Below are 22,207 nucleotides of genomic sequence, written 5' to 3' on the forward strand. Positions count from 1 at the left end.
CCTGTTCAAGTTAACGCAGCAGCCTCCCCCCCACTTCCTGCCGAACAGCCGAGCTAGACCATTTCGGGACCGGAATAACTCCATCACCGTTCAGAGACCGGCTAATGGACCCATATTATTGGCCCCTGTACCTGCTCCAGGTAGATAGGTATCTGAAGTACCTAGTCTACCAGGTAGGTACATTAGCACTACTGCACGTCCGCGGTACGTACCTGCTGCCGATGCATCCTGGACTTTGCTTTGCATCTTGGATTCTGCTACGCGACAATCCAGATTTCCCAGCCAACATTGAATCCGACGCTCGACGCCATGGTTATCGCCTACACCACTCCATCTTGAAGCGAAGCGACTTGGTGCCGAATCAACTCCCAAATACAGGTTGAACCCCCCCAAACGATGCATCGCAGCCCCTGCTGCATAGACACCAAACATGTTTACTTTCTGTCCTCTGCAAGGCGCTCTGTCCGAGTCATCGGCGTCGCAATCAATCCTCGAGCTCGATGGAGGCGTCAAGATCCTTATTGATCTCGGCTGGGATGAGTCTTTTGACGTCGAGAAGCTCCAGGAGCTTGAAAAGTAGCCATATTCCCATAGCACTCTATTTGCGCTCCCACAGACTAACATTCCCGTAGACAGGTTCCCACGCTATCCCTCATCCTCCTGACCCATGCCACGACATCCCATCTGGCCGCCTTCGCCCACTGCTGCAAGAACTTTCCATTATTCACGCGAATCCCCGTCTACGCAACGCGGCCCGTCATCGACTTGGGCCGCACCTTGACCCAGGATCTCTATGCCTCGACCCCTCTGGCAGCAACCAAGATACCCCTCGGCTCTCTGACCGAAGCCGCCTATTCCTTTTCTCAGCAATCCACGGCCGGTAGCGAGTTCCTGCTTCAAGCGCCCTCTCCCGCAGAAATCACCCGATACTTCTCCCTTATCCAACCCCTGAAATACTCGCAGCCGCATGAGCCACTCCCGTCCCCCTTCTCCCCGCCGCTCAACGGACTTATAATTACTGCGTACAACGCGGGCCACAGTCTCGGAGGAACGATATGGCACATCCAGCACGGTCTCGAGTCCATCGTCTACGCTGTCGACTGGAACCAAGCCAAGGAAAATGTCTTTGCCGGAGCTGCTTGGTTAGGCGGTGCCGGGGGCGGCGGCGCCGATGTCATCGAGCAACTGCGCAAGCCGACGGCTCTCGTCTGTAGCAGTCGAGGCGCAGAAAAGGTGGCTCAGGCTGGCGGTCGTGCGAAGCGCGACGAGCAGCTGATCGACATGATCAAGACTTGCGTTGCCAGAGGAGGCACCGCCCTCATCCCGGTAGACTCGAGCGCCCGTGTTTTGGAGATCGCCTATCTGCTTGAGCACGCGTGGAGGGCAGACTCGGAATCCGACAGCAGCAGTCTCAAATCAGCAAAACTCTACTTGGCCGGGCGTAATATGTCGAGCACCCTGCGGTACGCACGAAGTATGCTGGAGTGGATGGACGATAACATCGTCCGTGAATTCGAGTCGGTCGCGGATGGGCAGCGCAAAGCCAATGGCACAGAGGCCAAGAGCAAGGAGGGGGTGCCGTTCGACTTTAGATATCTCAAGCTGGTGGAACGTCGTGCGCAGATTGAGAAGCTTCTCTCCGGGTCCGGTGACAATGTTCAGGCAGAAGGGCGGGTCATCCTCGCCAGCGACGACACTCTGGAGTGGGGGTTCTCCAAGGATTTGATCCGCGGTCTCGCCAAGGACTCCAGGAACTTGGTCATTTTGACGGACAAGCCGGCCAAATCTCGCGCCGAGCAGCCGTCAATAGCGAGAACGCTGTGGGACTGGTGGACTGAGCGCCGGGACGGCGTCGCGGTCGAGCAGTCCAGCAATGGCAATAATCTTGAGCTGGTTTATGGCGGTGGAAGAGAACTCGAGGTTCAAGAGGCCAAGCGGCAGGCTTTGGAGGGAGAAGAGCTCAACGTCTATCAGCAGTGGCTGGCTACACAACGCCAGCTCCAAGCTACCTTACAAAGCGGCGGAGGAGCCTCGTTACAAGCGCCCGCCGACGCCGCCGACGATGTCTCGTCGGATTCATCCACCGACTCGGGAGAGTCGGACAACGAACAGCAAGGCAAAGCGCTCAACATCTCCACGACGATGGGCCAAGCGACGCGCAAGAAGGTCGTTCTCACCGACGAAGACCTCGGCATTAACATCCTGACCAAGAAGCGCGGCGCCTACGACTTTGATGTCAGGGGCAAGAAAGGTCGTGAGAGGTCGTTCCCTCTCGTCATGCGCCGTAGACGCGACGACCAGTTTGGAGACGTCATCCGGCCCGAAGACTACTTGCGAGCTGAAGAGAGGGAGGAAGAAGCGCCGGAGAATGATGGTCTTCGAGGAGATGACGACGAGGACCGTCTCGGCAAGAAGCGCAAATGGGACGACGGAAACAACAGGTTTTCAAACAAGCGCCAGAACAATAGGGCTGCATCCGCAGACCACGTGGACGCCAACGCCGCAGGCGATGACGTTACCGACGAGCTGGACGAGGTGGAGGACACTGTCGAGGAGGAGATCCAGGGCCCGTCCAAGCTGGTCGTGTCACGAGAGAAGGTCATGGTCAATCTGCGCATTGCGTTTGTTGATTTCAGCGGACTGCACGACAAGAGGAGTCTGAACATGCTGATCCCGTTGATCCAGCCGAGGAAGCTCATCTTGGTGGGCGGCACCCCAGACGAGACGAGGACGCTTGCGGCAGACTGCAAGATGCTCCTCGCGCAGCAGTCGGGAGCTTCGGAGGAGAACGGCATCGACGTGTACACTCCTGCGATGGGCACCTGGGTCGACGCGAGTGTCGACACGAACGCGTGGGTGGTCAAACTGGCCGACAGCCTTGTCAAGAAGCTCAAATGGCAGAACGTCCGCGGGTTGGGTGTTGTGACAGTCACGGGCCAGCTCGTGGCGGAGGCTCTAGCCAAGGGCAAGATGGCGGAAAAAGACGACGGGGCCAACAAGAGGCAGAAGACGGAGGCGGAAGACGCCGAGACCAATGCTGATGCCGAAGAGGCCGTCAAGGATGAGGAGCAGGACGACGACGACGAGGAAAAGAAGGAGAAAGAAGAGGAGGTGGAGGTGGAGGTGGTGCCGACACTGGACCTCTTGCCGTCCAACATGGCGTCGGCGGTGCGTTCCGTGGCACAGCCGCTCCACGTGGGCGACCTGAGGCTCACGGACTTGCGGCGTGCGATGCAGTCGGCGGGCTACACGGCCGAGTTCCGGGGGGAGGGTACGTTAGTCATCAACGGGGCGGTAGCAGTGCGGAAGACGAGCACGGGCAAGGTGGAGGTGGAGAGCGTGAGCATCGCGGACGCGGCAACGATGATGCAGCACCGCAGCACCTTTTACGAGGTCAAGAGGATGATTTACGATGGTCTGGCCGTGGTGGCCGGAGCATGAGGGACGGGTCTTTTTCTTTTTTCCGTGGGGATGGGAATTGTCCCCCCCCCCCCCCCCCCCTCCCTTTATTCCAGTAACTTCCGCCCAAGGGGGTTTTGGTTGGGCATGTACTTTGTCTGTAGCATAAGATGGACCGGACCATCCGCGTAAGGAGGGGAAACGTCCTAGCCCGTTTTTGGTGGCCAAGGCCCTGATTAGACTCTCTTCCGATGTTGAGGTTCTCAGATACACATCACCTCGAACGTAGGCATTGGTTTCTGATAATGATGGGACGTCCCCCGCGAAGTGCCTCGTAAGGCTTGGAGTGTCGATGAGACGAACTCGGACGGCATGGAGGCCAAGAACCCAATTCGGGGGGGAGCGAGCATGACATGCGGCGAAAGTTGGTAGGGCCTTTTGATGCCGCGCATGAGAAACCTTTGCTGGTTCTCACGATATGATTCATTTATTCATTTATTTCAGTGTTTTTTTCCTCCCCTTGTTTTTCCCTTCCCCCTTTTTTCCCCGTCACTTTCTAAGCGCCGCACGGTATTGCATGTGAAGAGTGGGTGTGTCAAGATAGAGAGAGTGAGTGTATGTGTGTGTGCTTGAGGCCGACTAGGAGAGGGGGGGCATTGTCTGGCCATGGGCAAAAACAACCTACCCCCCTCCAAAGACCGTCTGGTGTTTATTTTTATTTGCTTTTAGTCTGCATGGAGGGTTTGTGGTGGGAGTTGTCCTGACTCCTGTATGGCATTGTAGGTTTCTGGATCGCAGTGACGGGAAAGCATGACGGAACGACGAGGAGGGCCGTTCTTTTGGCTTCGGGACGGGCCTGGGGAAGGCTCCGACGCGGTCGTATCCGGCCACCCTTCCCCTCCTCCCCTTCTTCCCCCAATCCAGCCAGATCTGCTGAGGCCGCCGACGGACATTACGAACGGCAGGTCGAAGCCTCGTGTCAGTGAGATGAGCTGCGAGCCCTTGGGACATTAACCCGGGGGAAAAGGATGAGCGGCGGTGGTAGGAGGCGGGAGAAGACGAGCAAGAACACGAACATGGAGAATTAGAGAAAAAGGGGGACGAAATAAGGTTAACTCGGGTATAATCTGATTTATGTTTTCTTGAGTTTTTTTTTCTCTTCCCTTTCCTTTTCCTTGTTTCCCCCTCCCATTCCATTGTAGATTTCTCTGCCTCTCTCTCTCTCTCTGTGCAATCTACACTGGGCCAGACTGGAGGGGCAAGAGTGGTTGACCAAGCCACATGAGCATGGAAGATTTTAGCATAAACGATGCCCCTTCCGTGCCGTGCCGCGACGGGCATGCGCGCTTGGCGAGGCCGCCGCCGCCGTCGTTCGCTGACTAACACCGTGACTGGGGTGGCTGCGTGTAGCGTGTATAGGCAAGTAAGTGTGTAAGTGTGCACGCCTGTGTGTGGCACGGAAACCGCCAGAGGTTGGTTACGCAACACGGTGTAGTATCGAGGGGTTCATCCCACAGGCGAGCTGGGAGAGGGAGAGAGAGAGAGATGGCCAGGGAATGGGAGGTTAAGAGTGAGGAGGGGGGTGAATAGGGGTGGTTGGGGTTGGTGATGGGGATTGGCAGTTGAGGACGTTCATCCACGTCATGTCGCGGGAGATTGCATTACGGGGGGGATACACACAGTACACCGATGGAGAGAGGTGCATCACATGGTCAAAAGCTTGTGTGTGTGTGTTGTGTGTGTGTGTGTGTGTGTGTGTGTGTGTGTTTGTTTGTTTGTGTGTGTGTGAGTGTGTGTGTGTGAAGACGACCAGAGTGGGGGATGGAATGGATAGGAGCATTCACTATGCTCACAGGCTGCAAAAAGTACGTTCGATGATGGGCTTACAGAGGGCACATTGGACGGAATATCTTTTTTAGCTGGCTCCTCCTTCGTTGGCATTTGGCCGCGATGCACCAAACGCGCCTGAACCATGGAGCGGGGGAGACAGACCCCGTGAAGTCATTGCGTGGTTTTTATTTCATTTTTTTTCATGTGTTTTCTTCTTCTTCTTTCTTTCTTTCCTTGCTTTACTGAGGTGTCCAAACGCTTTCCCCGTCGATCCAAAGGGAAAATCAGGGACTGGGATGCATCTGGTAAGCCAACCCGGGAGGAGCCCGTTGCGACGTCACCGCGCGGTTCGACGCCGGTAGGTAATAAATAGTGTGTCAGTGTATCCGCAATGTGATCGACGCGGTCTGGGGCTGCGTGCGTACCAACAAACCGGTCTTTTCACTCCTTTTTTTCTTTACCGTCCTCCCCTCCTGCGTATCATTCGTTGGAAGGAGAGGGAGGGGGAGAGAGAGAGAGAGAGAGAGAGAGAGAGAGAGAGAGAGAGAGAGAGAGAGAGAGAGAGAGAGAGAGAGAGAAGAGATATAGAGAGAGAGAGAGAGAGAGAGAGCGGCGTGACCATGGGCGATCTTGGTGCTGATGAGCTGGCACTTTGTTAGCCTGCGCGACGGTGCCCCCCCCCCCCCCCCCCCGTGGAATCTACATTACATACAAGATGAGCTCGGGGTGTCAAAGTCGGCCGAGATGTTGATGAGATGGGTTTGGGTGTCCACGGTGCTCCGCGTGACTGGCCTGTGGAGGCGACGGTGGGATCTGAATAGCCGCACATGTCTTTGGATGATGAACCACCGTCGAAACGAGATTCTTCTCCCCGCCGTCGAGTTGAGGCTGTTTGTCCTCCTGCATTTGGGTTGCTGTGCACTAGACTACACTAGACTACACTGCACTACAGATATCCGTACTACGCAGTACCTATACTCCGTAGATGGGTGCAGTTGAGATCTGCGTCCCGAAGTCGGCATCCGGGCCAGGAGGTGACAGGGCCCTGGCTCACCGACGACCAACGACCGGCGACCCTTCTTTCTTCACCTGGTCACTTCCCCTCGAGGTTTAACGTGACGACAGCAGACGACGACGACGACCCGGGCCACGGGGTTCTCGGGGTCCCCGTTCCCCGCAGCGCTAGTGGCACCGAGCGAGGGGACCTGAAGGCTGAACTGAGGCGGCCCGTCTTTAGGACCGCGTTATGGTACGGATATGCCGTAACTCTCTGTCTTGTTCTGTCTCTCGACTCAGCAGAGGCATGTCTGTACTGCAGTTTTGCAAATGCTATTCCGGGCGGCGGGACGTGACAAACCTGCTCACGACGCCTCTTCAGCTGCTGTTCTTTCTTCTTCTTTCTTCTTCCATCTTGCTTCCTCCTTCATTTGAGCCACATGTAATAGAAGATGCCCACCCATACTTACGACGTGCATGCGAAAATACTTGATAATACATACGGAGTATCCGTAGACAACGTGACAATCAAAAAAGGGGAAGGGGGGAAGGTTCGATGGGGTTAGGTACCTAGAGATGCAATGTCAACGGACCCCGCTCGGTAAGGGGAGGATTGTCCAGCTGGGCAGGGGTTTTCCGCATTGTAGGCAACATGACGGGCGGTGGTTGATATTAAGGTGTCGACGGGGGGGAGAAGAAGGGTTCGCTACCGACAGTCTCACTGTCCTTGATCCAGGGCCAGGACGCGGCCCACGGGGCTTGGCTGCGGCTCCCTTTGCTCGGTGATGTCGGCTCTCCCCCCCCTGAGTCGAATCAGACATATCATCTTGTATGGTTTTGGTTTGGGGAAGGGAGAGGGTCAGTCAGGGGCATGAGACGCATACCGCCATTTTGGTCAATTGGGACACTGCCGATGTTGGTGTCTGCCAACGGGATGGGGTACGAATACCTAGGCATCTTGGATATGCAAGTTCAAGACTTGGACGTGAGTGAGGCGTGGAAGGCTGCTTCGATACGGGACAATAGTAACGAGACACGGCGCGCGCCCCTTGGACTCGGATACGCTTCGCAGAAGACGCGCGGGGGGGAGGGTGCAGTTACATGGCGTGCTGAAGATGCATGCGCGGGCGAGGAAGTGTACATAGTACATAGTAGTGTCGCTCGCATGCATGCATGCACTGAGGATATCCATCCGTACTATGAATAGCAAAGACTGGAAAGGGGGCGGCATATTTTCTGCATGGACCGCGGGGTCTCTCCCGTCCTGAAGGGGTAGCATTCCAGAGCAGTGTGTGTAATCGCATATCCTTCTCTCTCTCTCTCTCTCTCTCTCTGTCTGTCTGTCTCTCCCCCGACGGCCCCAGGAGCGGCATCAATCTTATTTGAGAACCCATCATTCGGGGGTTACGACGCGCCCTACAACGCACGGGAACGAGCTTGCCAGATTGGGAGCGTCGTAGCTGATTGGAACTGTCGGTGTCCGAGTCGGAAGCCCAGTCGGTCGGCCGGCAATACGGCGTCGAGGGCACGTCTTGGGCCTTGGCTGGGCGGAACACGACTGGCCAGTTATTCGTCTTGGCTGGTGCTCGCTCTGTACGACTGACCCAGTGACAAATGGCCCTGTCGACCAAAAGCGAGATTGGGGCAAGACTTGGCCATGCGGGATGGATGGATGGATGATGATTAGCTAAGACCGGAGCGAGTACGGATATTTCTACGCATGTCGGTAGTGTACCTGCTACCTATGCCTAGCTATGTTAGTGCTATGTCCCCGCTAGCCGAGTGCGTTATTAGGGCGCTTGCCATCATGAAAGCCCGGCTGGATGATGGCTGGACCGGTCCACTTTGTGACGTTTCGGCGAGGTTTTTCTTTCTTTCACGGTCGAGGCATCGTGTCGGGTGCTCGTGACGATTCAAGCAAGCGAGAGAGAGGGGGAGAGGGGGAGAGAGGCTAGGAACAGGGAAGGCGAGGAAGACGACAAAGAGTGAATGAATGGCAGACCAGCCACACACACACAGAGAGAGACAAAGAAGGAGAGAAGGACCACCGGTTCATTTCCTGCCTTCCCAGGGTGGATGGCCAAGCCCCGTTTAGTCCTGGTCCACAGCGCAGAGGCCCCGTTGTTGGCCAGTCAGAGACGCCCATTCTCCCCTTCATTTGGGAGCTGTGGGTCGGCAAGTATCCTCCAACCACGCGCAGTGCGTCGAGATACATTGTTCCCGCCAAAGTCGCGCCTCCTCCCCCTTATCCAGGAACCTTGCAGCCTCAGGTAATAAAACAGAACAACGCAACACACACAGCAACGGGGTACGTACCTCAAACCTCTGCCACCACAACCAGGTCGACCGACGGTCCTGTCCTGCCTACCTCCTCACTCTCTCGAGTCTGCTTGCCTATTTGTTTTTGCTTGCTTGCTTGCTTGCTTGCTTGCTCGCTTGTTCGCTCGTTCGCTTCTCAGTCTCAGGTACGTACCCGTGAGTCGACTTGTACTGGGTAGGTGGATAGGTATCGGGTATGCACTCCCTGCCGCCCATGGTATGTATCTATACATTACGGATACCAACCTACCTATGCAACTATCTAGGCTTCTACCTATCAGTTCTGTCAAATGTACCCATGTGTTGTTCTTGCTTGCCCCCAATCTGCAACGCACCCCTTCCAGGTTCGATGCACAACGATGCATAGGCCGACCGGGGTGAGAGGCTGACTTCCAGAGGCTGGTCGGGTAGGTACCTACATACAGGTAGGTACCTAGTCCTGGACAGCTTAGTACGATAGATAGGTACACTATCCGTACAGAATGTAGTGTAGGTTGGGAACCCCATACCCATGGTTGGTTCCTCCTGATTGCGACTGGGAACTGGTGGCTTTCCTTTAGTGGACCGCTGCCCTGTTCTTGTCTCTCCCTCCAGGGCGTCCTGGCCGCCTCTTTCCCTGTCGGGAGCCCACTACGCACTGCCCACTGCTCACTGCCCACCACTCTGTCACCCTGCCCAGCTTCAGTGGTCCACTGCTCGCTGTTCCAGTACAATTTACTTAGTACATGGCATGTCTGTCAGGCCTGCTTGTCTAGGTACTCCCCCCGTAACGTAACCTACCTACCTTACCAACATAGTACCTTAGTACCCAAGTACGCAACGATACCGAGTACAAACGTCGTCTCCCCTCTCCCATCGTCAAAACCTCTCTTCCCCGGCTTTTTCTTCCCAATACCATCTTCGACCGAAATCACCCACGCCCGCCGTCTAAGCCATGCCTATCGTCGCCCTCGAGACATGCCCGACCCATTGAATTATCCTCCTACGTCTCGACTCGCAACCCTCTTCATCCTCGTCGACGCTCCCGTTGCGCCCGCAGCCCCATCCTCGACGACCTAGACGGCGTCCTCGCGGCGACAACGACGTAGCCACCACACCACCAGTCAGGAGTACCATCAACGCGCTCCCGAGTCCCTAATCTCCCGCTTCCACCCTTTTGTGACTCGTCTCGCAATCGAGCCACAACACGTCCATACTCGCTCCTGATCGATTGCATTCGACACCCTCCCCGGCCATTTAACGATACCCCTAAAAGAAAGGGAAGAAAAAAAAAAGTCTGAACCAACGAACGATACGAACGACGGCCGCAGTGTATTCTACTCTTTGCGTTGATTTGTGCCTTTTTCTCCCCCCTTCCTCTCTGCCGCTCTCTTCGTCGTCACAAAAGAATGTGCTGAGGCCTCCCTCGGCCTCTCGGTTTTCTATTAGGACAACAAACGAAGTTATACAAGGACACGGCCTCGTCTCCTGTTGCTGCTAACCTGCCCTGCCCATTGGGAAAGGAGACCAGACCCAGCGCAGGAAATAAGAGAAAAACGACGACGTCGCTCAGATTAGTCGTAATTGTTCCCCCCTGTCACATCCGCACCCACGTCCACCTGCCTCCAACCTCCCTCCCAACGGCTTGACCCCCGTCCGTCGATCGACCATGCCCACCTACCTCACCCGCGAGAACTCCCGCATCTACTCGCCAAACTCAGACATACTGGACCTCGACCCAAACAACACATTGGACTTGTCAGGCCACAAACACCCCGTTGATGGGCTCACTCACACCCTGCCGCTCCGTCCCTCGCGCTCAACCAACCTCCATGATAGCTTCGACGAAAGCTCCACCTCGTCAACACACGCCTCGGACATCTCTGATTCCATCCCCACGCAGATGAACGGGACGAGGCCGACGAGCATGAGCTCTTTGCCCAACGGCTCGGCAGGCGCCGGTGGAGGCCCAGACTTTGACTATCACGACCTCGATCACGATGGAGACTCCCATCACAACCACAACCACAACGGCTACGCCAACCACAAGCACCCCTTCCACAATGGTGCCGCCGTCACAATGCCCGATCGGACGGCGCCGCCTCCCCCCATCTCCGTTGTCAAGGAACCCGCCTCCGATACCGACCATTCGAGCCCGACGGACAACTACCTGACGCCGCCGACCATCGGCTCGCCTGCCGGGGCACCCATTGACTACACAAACAAGACCAATGGCGCCAGCAGTCCCAACTACGTACCACCGCCAATACCCTCTCAGAGCAACGCCGCCAACGGCCATGCAACGCCTGCAACCGCCGTCAGCACCGCCTCGCCGTCGCCCGTCCCCACCGCGCACAAGCAGCCCCCATCGCCACAGCCCCTATACAACTCCGCCGCTGCGACGCCCAGCGCGTCGACGCCGACGAACCTGCAACCACCGCCGCCAAACGTCGGCCTGAAACATCGACACACGCTCGAGGTCCCGGGAACGCAATCCAACAGGGCTTCCAAGGACGGCGGTTCCGACGCGGCCTTTGCGAGCGGGCGCTTCTCCCCGACGAGCACCACGCAGAGGGTTCGTAGGGCGTCCCTCAACCTGGTCCGGAGGGATACCCGCTCCATGCAATCCGATGTTCCGCGTGACGAGGTCCTCCCCGACGAGGATGCCCTGCGCTGGGCCGAGCATTACCGGCAAAAGCGGGCGAGCAAGAGGAAGAGGAAGGAGGAAGAGGACGATGACCGGGTGTTGGTGGGCACCAAGGTCGACGAACACCACGCCAACTGGGTCACGGCCTACAACATGCTGACGGGCATTCGCGTCTCCGTGTCCCGCACCAACGCCAAGCTCGACCGTCCCCTCACCGATGCCGACTTCGAGGCGAAGCAGAAGTCGACTTTTGACATGTACGTCAAGTCCCGCGTGGCCCGTTTGCGTGTCAAGCTCACTAACTTTTCCAGTGCCGGCAACGAGTTGGTGCCCTCGGCAAAGTACGATTTCAAGTTTAAGGATTATGCCCCCTGGGTCTTCCGGCATCTGCGCAATCTGTTCCGCCTCGACCCCGCCGATTATCTCATGTCGTTGACGGGCAAGTATATCCTCTCCGAGCTGGGATCCCCGGGGAAGAGCGGCAGCTTCTTCTACTTCTCCAGAGACTACAAGTACATCATCAAGACGATCCACCACGCCGAGCACAAGTTCCTGCGCAAGATCCTCAAGGACTACTACCACCACGTCACCGAGAACCCAAACACCTTGCTCTCCCAGTTCTACGGCCTCCACCGCGTCAAGATGCCCTACGGCAAGAAGATCCACTTCGTCGTCATGAACAACCTCTTTCCTCCCCACCGGGACATTCACACCACATTCGACCTCAAGGGTTCCACCATCGGCCGCGACTATAAGGAAGACGACCTCGACAAGAACCCGCGGGCGACGCTCAAGGATCTCAACTGGATGCGGCGGCAACGCCACCTCGAGCTGGGCATCCAGAAGAAGCAGCTCTTCCTGGAACAGCTGCAAAAGGACGTGGTGCTGATGAAGAAGCTCAAGATCATGGACTACTCTCTACTCATCGGTATCCACGACCTGCAGCGCGGCAACGAAGAGAATCTCCGGGGAAAGACGCTCCAGGTTTTCAACCCCGGCGGGAATAACACACAAGAGGAAGGCGAGCCGCCATCGGTGCTCCTGCGGACCCCGTCCAAGCTGGAGAACGCCCGCAAGGCGAGGGAGCTGAGGAACATGATCAGGCACGAACGCCCCGTGCCCATGGGCGAGTCGGCGACCCAGATGCCAGACGAGCTCGACGAGGGCCACACCAGGTCGGGATACATCTTCAACCAGGACGACGGCGGATTCCAGGCGACCCACGAGGACAACTCGCCTGCCGAAGAGATTTACTACCTCGGTGTCATCGACTGCCTGACCCACGTAAGACAACCCGATGCCTCGTGTGCTGCTTGACGGTTTCACTGCTAACGAACAACTCCAGTACGGAATGATCAAGAAGATTGAGCACTTCTGGAAGGGCCTGACAAGCGACAAGAACAAGATCTCGGCGCTCCCGCCCGACCAGTACGGCGACCGCTTCTACAACTTTGTCGAGGGTATCACCATGTCTCCCGAGGAGGCGATACGCGAGAAGCAGAGGAAGGACCAGGAGCAGATTGAGGCCGCCGCGGCCGCAGAGAATCAACGCGTGGCCAGCTGGAGCTCGAGCATGCGCCGTAGGTCGACGGCGAATAACATCCCGCCGATGCCCAACTACCAACCACCGCCGACACCGCCTAACGGCGCCCCGATGTCGCCGGAAGCACGCGAGACTGTCGAACGAGCGCAGCAAGACGCTCGCAGGTCAGAGAGATACGGTGCCTCCGAAGCCAACGTGCCCGAAATGGTCCTCTCGACGGCCAAGATGACGGAGCGACGGGAGTCTGGCGGCCAAGGAACGCCTATCCTGCCCGTGGTGGAGGAGGCGGCCGAGGCATCGTCGCTCGGTGGGCGAAGCAAGAGCGGCGGCAGCCGGAACAGTGACGACTACCGACCTGCCACGCCAGCGAAAACGGGCATGGACGCCAGGTTCGCGGGGCTGAGGGACTACGCACCGCCCACGCCGCCAAAGGGTCACCATCTCAAGCCTGAGAGCCAGGACAGCGGCTACGGAGCGCTGCCCAACGGCAACGGCTCCGCAGTGGGCCGGGAAGACTCGATCAAGCCTCGTCTCAGCCGGGACTCGCTGGATAAGGCCCTGCCGCCGCTCCCCAACGAAGCAGGCAGAAAGAGCAAAATGCGCGCGGGCCTCGCATAGGGCGCAAGTTTCCTGACGCGGAAGTGAGATTAGGGAGGGGTCTGCATTGTCACGAGTATGAGTAGGGGAGGGTGCAGCCGCGCAGGAGCGGAAAACGAGGAGAGGGACACGGCCGAAGCAGCGGAAGAGCCGACGAAAGCAAAACTACAATCGCATCAACGTGGGGTCTATGACGAATTCTGCAAGCTCGTTCAACGAGCCAAGGTCCTACAGCGGACCAACTCAACAGAGAGCCGAGAGAGAGAGAGAGAGAGAGAGGCGAGCCACAGAGCTTTTTACTAGTGTTTTGTCATATGGATGATACCACCATTGCATTGAGCATGCTTCGTTTTTTTTTCTTCTTTTCTTTATTCACCACCACTTATTTTCCCTTCTCTTCTCTTTCCTTGGGTTTTCTCATCAAAACCTCTTGTTTCTTGGGTTGGTGTTTTTTTTTTCTTTTCTTTTTTGCCGAATACAGAAAGTCTCTCATACATACAGGTCATCACGAATGAACAAAAAAAGCCATTGTTTACTTATCCGATGATGACCACATAAGAGCCCGGAGACGGATCCAGAAACGAGGGAGGGGTGGGAAATGGGAGGGGAAAGACGGGACATGGCAAACTCAGGAGGGGGGACTTTGTAGTGTAGCACCAACACCTACCTTGGCTGTGAAGCGGGCGGTTTACCTTTTCCCCGTTGTCGGGGTGGGTCTCGTTCCGATATAGCATTAAATAGAAAGAGTTTCTCGAACCGTCCACGAGTCTGAAGCGTGGTGTAAGTTATGGTTGGTGCGTGACGTTAGGAGAGGCGGTAGATAGACATGGGGTGAAATCCCCCGCGACGAGCTATAGTTTGGTTCATGAATACATTATTCTACATGTGTATGTGTATGTCCTCGTATCACAGTCAGTCTTTCGAGTGACAGTGTGTGAGAGAGTATATCTATGGCAGGTGTTGTACATGGAAAGACCGGAGACGAGGAAGAGGTGGGGAGATGTCGGCATCAGAATGGCGAAATGAGGTTTCCCATGACGGCCGTCGTCAGGGGAGAGTCGGGGGGAGGGTTGAGATGGTCGTACAGAAGAAGTAGGCCGAGATGAGGTCGACCTGGGTTCCTTTTCTTTTCTTTTCTTTTTTCTTTCCTTTTCATTTGGTGCTTGCTTGTTTGCGATTTTCGTTTCCTCCCTCCCTTCTCTCTCTCTCTCTCTCTCTCTCTCTCTCTCTCTCTCTCTCTCTCTCTCTCTCTCTCTCTCTCTCTCTCTCTCTCTCTCTCTCTCTCTCTCTCTCTTTTACTTCCTCCTCGAGGCAAGCATGTCCTGCAGGTCGCCCTTGCTCGTGGCGGGGGTCTGGTCGGCAAAGGTGGTGGTGACGTCCATCTTGATGGCGTTCTCGGCCTCGAGCTGGGCTATGCGCTGCTTCTTCTGGATGTCGGCGACGCGCCACTGCTTGAAGTACTTGACCTGTCAGGAAGAAGAGGAATGTTTGTCAGTGTCTGGCCGTAACTGGATGTTTTGTTTTTGTACTAATTGCTAACGGAAAAAAATAAAATAAAGATGAAGAGAGAGAGAGAGAGAGAGAGAGGCGGGTGGAACGCACCCAGGCGGCGGCGCAGTCGCGTTCGAAGACGGCGTTCTCGGCGGGACAGGCCTTGCGGGCCTTGGAGTCGTCCTTGACGGCATCGACAATGGTGTTGCGGTCGAGGCAGCCAAAGTAGGCGTCGCGGGCGTCCCAGCACTTGCGGCGCTCGCTGCGGTCCGGGGCGCGGGCGCCGGTGCGGACCTCCTCGGCGCGGCGGGTCTCTTCGGACTGGAAGGAGGAGAAGAGGCCCATTGTGCGCTCGTGCGTGCGTACGAGTGTGGCGGTTTTGAATGCCCTTTTTTTCTCGGGAGAGATACGGGGTCTGGTTCGAGAGGAGGCTCGGGAGGAAGGCTCGTGGCCGGTTCGTGTCGATTAGTGTTGGAGGGGTTATGTGTATTCCTTCAATGACGGTCGGTTCCTCTGGTGTTGAAGATGGGCTCTCGAAATGTCCAGGTTCGGGCCGGCAGAAAAGTCGAGCGGTGTCCAAAGATAGACTAGCGTGCTCCTACAGGGGTCAGAGCGGTTCCCGCTTCAGCCTCCGAGCCCTGCGGGCCTTCAACCCAGTGACTTGGCGCGAACGGGGAGCTCCCCTTTGCTGCTTCAGAAGCTCCAGCCCAGGCAGCTGTGGCGCAAAACTGTTGACGCCTCCCGCCTTTCGTGTCCAAGTGTCAAGATCCCACCCAGTGGTGTTGTAAAGTGTGGCAGCTCGGACGTGACATGAACAGAACCTACAGCAAACCAACACTTTATTACGACTCACGATAACTCCGTAACTTCTTTTACCTGTTTTTTTTTTCTTTTCTTTCTCTTCAAGAAGGGGGAAACGGAATAGGGACGGATCCTGGCGAACGGCTCGGAAATTTCCCAGATTACGACAGGGAAGCCCGATAATGCGCCGCCCGTAGCGAGATTCCCAAAAGAAAGCACCAACGACGCCGGCGCATCTCAACTTTCCATCCTCCCTCGCCAAGTGAAACCCGCCACGCTCTCTTCTCTCTCCCTCTCGACAACCCTCACATTCCTCCATCTCTCCATCCCTCGAAATCCAAGACGGAAACGCAAAAGCAGCTGTGACATCGACATCGTCAACAGCAACAATCACACAACGACCACGACCGCACGACTACACCGGCTCCGCGCCTCGGACCGGGCATAACCCCTCCTCCTTCCCCCGACAGGACACCTGCACAGCGCCGCGCGACGCTCCCCGCTAACCGGGGAGACCAGCGCTGGACGAGAGATGCCCCGCCGCCGCAAGCCGCCCCGGCCTGGCGCCCTCGCCGACCTCCCGCCGCTGCGCATCGCCTCGCAGATCGCCGCCCTTCAGGGGCTGTACTACGCCGCCGCCCTCGTGCTGATGGTCTTCACGGCGCTTGTTGCCGGCACCGGCTTCGGCCTCGACCTCGTCTTTGGCTGGGAGGCCGTCCGGGGGGACACCACGCAGGGGTGGCTGGGCGCCTTTGTGTGGGTGCTGGACGGGGGTCTCTGCATGTGAGTGCTGTTCCTCTTCTTCGTGTCTGTGTTTTCGTAGCGCCACGGCTCTTGAGATTCCTCCTGTTCTCGCAGAGAGGGGGAAGGGGGTGGGGGGCTACGGAAGGAACTGTGGACGGCTCAAGTGTATGTCAAAGAGGATGAAGAAGCTAACCGGAATAAAACAAAACAGGGCCGTCGCCATCATCGTCCTCATCGGCCGCTCCAAGCTCGTCCCCGACTTCGCGCTGACGATGCACGGCATCCACCTCGTCGTCGTGAGCCTGTACACCGGCCGCGTGCCGCGGAACACCATGTGGTGGGGTGCCATGGTCGCCAGCTCGGGCATCTGCGTGGCGCTGGCGATCTGGGGGTCCAGGTATCGCGAGCTGCAGCCGATATCGTTCGGCGGTGCGGGCGCGGGCAACGGTGGTGGTGGCGCCGCGGGGGCCGGCCGCGGCGACGGAGCGCAGAACGGGGGCCCAGGGGGTGACGAGGAGGCCGGGATCGGCTTCTCGAGGGGCCGCGGGCGCGGGAGGGGGAGGGACGGAGAGGGCGGGTACGAGATGGTGGGGATGGACCACGAGAGGAGGGATTCATGATACGGGGACTCAAGGGGTGGTTCTGTGGCGGCGCGAGGAAGAGGCAGAGAGAGAGATAGGTACTGGATTGGCACTAGCTGCGAGGCTGGAAGGTATAACATGGCATTGCTAGGCGTTTCTTTTCTTCTTCTTCTTTTCTCGGTTGTACGATTATTATAGAGAGGGATGCAATTTTCCTGGACCTTGTTCGCGGTCTGCGTCAGCTTATTTGAAAATGGGGACAGACTGTTGACTTTGAGATGCGTTGTCGAGGCGGTTGGCCAACGTGCGCCGGCCCTCGGGGCTTGCGCCGTTTGTTCGAGACTCGATGTTGCCATGTCACTCATTTTCACGTCGAGGTCTCGGTCTCTTTGCTTGGACAACCTCTGGTTTCTTGACTCTTCGTCCGTGTATTGGTACGTCTACAGGGGCTGCGCCGGCTCTTGAGGCTACATATATATAAGGAGAGTGTTGGGGGGCTTCTGAACTAATCGACAAGAGCTTTGAAGGGCTTCTCCCAGCGTTCAGCACACTCAATACATATATCTATCTGCTTGGCGCACGCGAGCCGTTGCCCCATTGCCCATCCATCGCCCTACAGCATGCCCAATTCTTGGTTTGGAGACACATCAAGCAAGGCAGAGAACTTCTGCCCAGTTGCCCGTGGGCTTTGGTTATCGCCGCCGGGCTACCTTGTGGATGGACTCAGCTTGAGGCTGGTATTGCTACGGAGGTCTTTAGGCCTTCTATTTTTGGGGCTCACCACGACCCCTAGCCAGGACCGCCAGGTGCTCTCGACTCGTTGGTGGTACGCGATGCTGAGATTTCTAGCCTGAACCCTCTTGTGGTTCCTTTTTGTTGTGGAAGTATTACTTGGCGACTACATATGGCTAGCTAGAGAACACATGCTTGTCATAAACGTAAGTAGTATGCTTTTGTGCTGAAAGTACTACATACATTATCGGCTTTGTAGATTACGCACAAGCCTGAATGATACTCAGACGGCGTTTTCCAGCCGAGTGGGTCCAAGAATAGAACGAGGCCGAGCAGGAGAAGAAGTGAGAGCGGGCGTAGACATACTGGTGTTGTACTCAAGCCTGTCGGTCGTACAAATATATCTCATCCCTTTTCGCCTGGGCGTTATGACATGATGAGTGTTAAAGCTCATCAGCCTTCAAAGCAGACGGGACAAGTCGGACCTGCGTGGCGCCTCGAGGTTGGGGGACGTAGATACAACGCAGCGTGTGTGGCTGCGCTCAGTTAAAGCAGGCTTTCTTTCACGACTATATCGGTGAAGGCCAGACCACGAAGACCTCTTCGCGGTTTACTGGTTGTAAGACTTCCTTTTCCGGTGTAGTATTCATGAAATATTGTATCTATCCATCTGGTCGGCCTTGCTTGAGTGTGGGAGTGGACGCCGGAGGTTTGGTTTCGTTCGGCATGTTCCGCTAGAAACGGTCGAATCGCGTACATGGCCTCTCTTTTGGAGTCGGGCACGAAGTAAGAGAGACATATGCCAGCAGCCACGGCGTGCCGATTCTACAAACCGCAGCCGCCGGCTGTTCGTCCGCCAACAAAAGGCATTCCCCAACTTTGTGCCGAAACAGGGTTAGGTAGCATCTCCATTGCGGACGTCAGACCGCTCCGTCGGCTTTTTGTCTTTTGCCGATTTGGATATTGGCTATCATCGTTCCCCTTGCAAAAAGAAAGAAGACGACGGGAGAGAAACGGAGCGTGCATGCAATCCCGTTCCTCCAACTTACTGGCGTGTGCTTGTTTTTCCGGACCGCTTATCGTTGTTGATATCGTCAATATCTGATGCGACTGTCATACCAAATCAGGGCGATTAAACACGGCAGCAGAAAAGGGACAAACATGTGAGACATACCAGGCTGGACTTTCTCTACTCTGTCACTTGTGGCATTTAAAAAAAGAAGAAGAAAAAAATACCCTACCAGAAAAACGATTGGAAGACTACAGTAAAGGCTTATGGCACCCGCGAGCCCGAGACGGCAACGGGGGGGATGGGGAGTAGATATCACGAGTTTGACGTCTTGACGACATAACATAAAATCAGTTTATTTACTCATCTCGCGTTGTCGTCTAGGAATTGCCACAGTATTTCCGATAAATGTAACTTGACACGTATACGCATGGCGTCTCGCCCATGAGAGGAAGAGAGTCCCCCTCCGCGTAACACTACCCCTTACCCCCCCCTCATTGTACCTATGCCCGTTCTTTTATGCCGTTTCCCCATGCCCTCTCGACGATAGCCACCGTGGCTACTTCTCCATATATTTTTCACGGGCCGTTAGGAATTAGGGTCATGCAGTCATATTGGTTGACGTAGCCGTGCCTGTTGCCCGGATGCACCGATATGTATATCACACACGCTACATGCCAACGCGCTCATACAAAGGCCTGAATACCGGTAATGGCCCGACCGAGAATGAGGCCTGTGAAAGAAAGATTGGTTAGAAAAAATAGATAGCAACCCCACGCAAGGCCACCAGGGAAAGACTCACTGTGGATGTCGCTCTGGCCCTCGTACGTCTGGGTGACGAAGAGGTTGGCGACGTGGCGACCGATGGCGTACTCGTCGCTGACGGCGTTTCCGCCAAAGATCTCCTGCAGCACGCGGGCGTTGTGCAGGGCGCGGTCGCAGTTCTGGCGCTTCACCATGCTGATCATCTCGGGCGTCGCCTTGCCCTCGTCCTTGAGGCGGCCGACCTGGATGGCGGCGACGGTGCCGTAGGCGGCGTCGGTGGCGGCGTCGGCGAGCTTCTTCTGCACGAGCTGGTAGCGGGCGAGGGGGTTGTTCTTGAACTGCCGGCGCTCGAGGGCGTAGGCGCGCGCGCGGGCGACGCAGTCCTCCAGGGCGCCCATGACGCCGAGCGCGATGCCGTAGCGCGCGCTGTTGAGGCAGGAGAAGGGCCCGCGCAGGCCCTCGACGGAGGGGAACATGTTCTCAGCGGGCACGGGGGCGTCATCGAGCTGGATCATGCCGGTGATGGAAGCGCGCAGGCCGTTCTTGTTCTTGATCGGGGGCGTCTCGAGGGTGCCGGCGGAGCACTGCGACCGCTCGACCAGGAAGCCCCTGATCTTGCCCGTCTCCTGCAGCTTCGCCCAGACGAGGAGCACGTCGGCGATGGGCGAGTTTGTGATCCACGTCTTGGACCCGGAGAGGGAGTAGTAACCCTTCTTGGTCGGATGGGGCCTCGCCACCGTCTCCATCGAGCCGGGGTCGCTGCCGTGGTTGGGCTCCGTCAAGCCGAAGGCGCCCAGCATCTTTCCCGTGGCCATCGCAGGCAGGTACTTGTCCTTCTGCTCCTGTGTACCGAACTCGGCGATGCCGCCCATGACCAGCGACGACTGGACGGACATGCCGGAGCGGTAGCCACTGTCGACCCTCTCGACGGCCTTGGTGATGAGGCCGCCAGCAACGGTCGACACACCCGCACAGCCGTAGCCCTCGATCGTTGCGCCGAGAAGCCCCAGCTCGCCCATCTCCTCGAGTATCTTCTTGTCGTATTGCTCGTCGCGGTAGGCCTCTGCGCCCACAACGTCAGTCGCGTGCTGTACGGGCGGGCGGGCAGAAGATGGGACTTACGGAGCACGCGCGGTAGCATGCGCTCTTGGCAGTACCGCTCGGCAGTCTCGGATATGGCGAGCTCCTCATCGGTTAGGAGGTTCTTGGAGTTGAGGGGGTCCTCCCAGTTGAAGACGGGGCCGTCGGAAGTCGAGGCGAATGTCCTCACGGCGGCGGCGGGCACAACACGGCGGGAAGGCGCCACGGCGCACCGCCTTGCGCATATCCTCAGGGCGGGTCGATACATGTTGAAAGTCGGTCAATTGGGTCGTCCTTACGGCGGCTTGGACGAGTATCGTGCAGACATGGTGGGCACAGGAAGCAGCATCCACGGATGCCGGCCCAGGGGCGCCTTTCCCCGCCGATAACCGTCCCGAGCGTCATCCGAGGCACAAATGGACCATCAACCTGAGGCGTCTCTCATTGGCTGGCGTATTGAGAGAAGCGATTACCTAAGACCCGGTGTCGGCGTCACGCATGACGTCGTTGCAGCCTTTATCGTCAAAGTGAACTCTTTTGGATTTTGGATTACCACCCCGCCTCGATGAGCAGCTGCGGTTCCTCAGAACAGTGCCTGCCGTATTTGATGGATATCTCGGTCCATCGATGCTGATTAGTAACTACATGCTATGAATTTGATTGCCCATCACCCCGGTGCCAGGAGATGAGGCTCTCTATGGGAGACCAGGGACGCAGCCACAATATGCATGGAAGATCAGCACGGCGCTGCGCCGACGTAGGGACAGTGGGCTAAGCCGGGAAGTAGCAACAGCATAATAGGAACCGAGGGCGCTTTGGAGGTTGAAACGTGCCAGGGACAGCCTTGGGCCTTGACTATGTAATTAATGTAGCGCAGTCGGCAACAGCCGGCAGAGGAGAGAGAGGGTTCAGACCCAAGATGGGACGCTTCGGTGGCGCAGAACAGATAAGGTACCTGTGGCGTCAGGCACCACTCGGTGCCCAAGGCATGACATGTGCAGTACACGTATCGGGTCCAGTCCAGAGAGAACAGCGGCATCATTACAGTAGGTTCCGTATACTCACTCTCTCGGGCTACGATGGGATGGAAGTTGCCTAACAGTGAGTGAATGAATGATGTCCTGAGAGTAGCGTCGATGTGTGGTGGTCGTGGCACGCCTGTAACGGGACGCAAGGCCACCGGATATCCCGTCCAGATTGCCGCCCCAGCCCCAGGCGTGAGAAGACGGCTGGTGGCCTCAGGGTCGGGCTCGAAAAGCATCGTACTGCTACCATTGCTACCGGCAGCGGGAGCCGATGCAGATGCAGATGCAGATGTAGATGCCACCAGAGAGCTGAAGACGGGGGAACATGTTGGTTGCCCTGGCATGCTTGCAATCAGATGGGCAGCAGCAAGCAGTCTAGTCATTCGTGGAAGACCAGGGAAGGACGGAGTAGCTAAAAGTACCTTACGTAGTGTGGGCCCGGACATTGGTGAGGCTGAGTTATCCGCTGAGTAACCGACTGTCATTATCAATCCCGCCACAGGTCAGCAATTGTCAGCCGTTAGCGCTCCGAGTACATCTCGCTGTGTGTGTGGCGGTGCACGAAGTGCCCCCTCAAGGTTCCTCTTCTCCTCCCCACTGTAGCTAGGAGCAACCACTAGAGTCGCTGTTTGTTTGGATTCGGATGACGCTGTGGACGGCGGCCAATCT

At 57.0% G+C, this 22,207-nt stretch overlaps 5 protein-coding genes across 5 annotated transcripts; 3 read left to right on the plus strand and 2 right to left on the minus strand.

The window, feature by feature from the left end:
* Window positions 1-430: 430 nt before the first annotated feature.
* On the plus strand, window positions 431-3,441 carry GLRG_09321 (RNA-metabolising metallo-beta-lactamase; the record flags this gene model as incomplete). Its single annotated transcript, XM_008100006.1, has 2 exons — window positions 431-576; window positions 633-3,441. 2 exons carry the CDS (start codon window positions 431-433, stop codon window positions 3,439-3,441), a joined length of 2,955 nt encoding a protein of 984 aa, XP_008098197.1.
* A 6,751-nt stretch (window positions 3,442-10,192) lies between these two features.
* On the plus strand, window positions 10,193-13,331 carry GLRG_09322 (phosphatidylinositol-4-phosphate 5-Kinase; the record flags this gene model as incomplete). Its single annotated transcript, XM_008100007.1, has 3 exons — window positions 10,193-11,427; window positions 11,482-12,454; window positions 12,516-13,331. The coding sequence occupies 3 exons, from the start codon at window positions 10,193-10,195 to the stop codon at window positions 13,329-13,331; spliced, it is 3,024 nt and encodes a 1,007-aa protein (XP_008098198.1).
* A 1,274-nt stretch (window positions 13,332-14,605) lies between these two features.
* GLRG_09323 (uncharacterized protein) lies at window positions 14,606-15,146 on the minus strand (the record flags this gene model as incomplete). The annotated part of the gene is made up of 2 exons (XM_008100008.1): window positions 14,606-14,776; window positions 14,913-15,146. The coding sequence occupies 2 exons, from the start codon at window positions 15,144-15,146 to the stop codon at window positions 14,606-14,608; spliced, it is 405 nt and encodes a 134-aa protein (XP_008098199.1).
* Window positions 15,147-16,134: 988 nt separating this feature from the next.
* Window positions 16,135-16,966, plus strand: GLRG_09324 (uncharacterized protein; the record flags this gene model as incomplete). Its single annotated transcript, XM_008100009.1, has 2 exons — window positions 16,135-16,385; window positions 16,558-16,966. 2 exons carry the CDS (start codon window positions 16,135-16,137, stop codon window positions 16,964-16,966), a joined length of 660 nt encoding a protein of 219 aa, XP_008098200.1.
* Window positions 16,967-19,354: 2,388 nt separating this feature from the next.
* GLRG_09325 (acyl-CoA dehydrogenase domain-containing protein) lies at window positions 19,355-20,781 on the minus strand (the record flags this gene model as incomplete). The annotated part of the gene is made up of 3 exons (XM_008100010.1): window positions 19,355-19,401; window positions 19,471-20,496; window positions 20,556-20,781. 3 exons carry the CDS (start codon window positions 20,779-20,781, stop codon window positions 19,355-19,357), a joined length of 1,299 nt encoding a protein of 432 aa, XP_008098201.1.
* Window positions 20,782-22,207: the final 1,426 nt, after the last annotated feature.

Source organism: Colletotrichum graminicola, assembly GCF_000149035.1.
Source record: "Colletotrichum graminicola M1.001 genomic scaffold supercont1.47, whole genome shotgun sequence".
Lineage (NCBI taxonomy): Eukaryota > Fungi > Ascomycota > Sordariomycetes > Glomerellales > Glomerellaceae > Colletotrichum > Colletotrichum graminicola.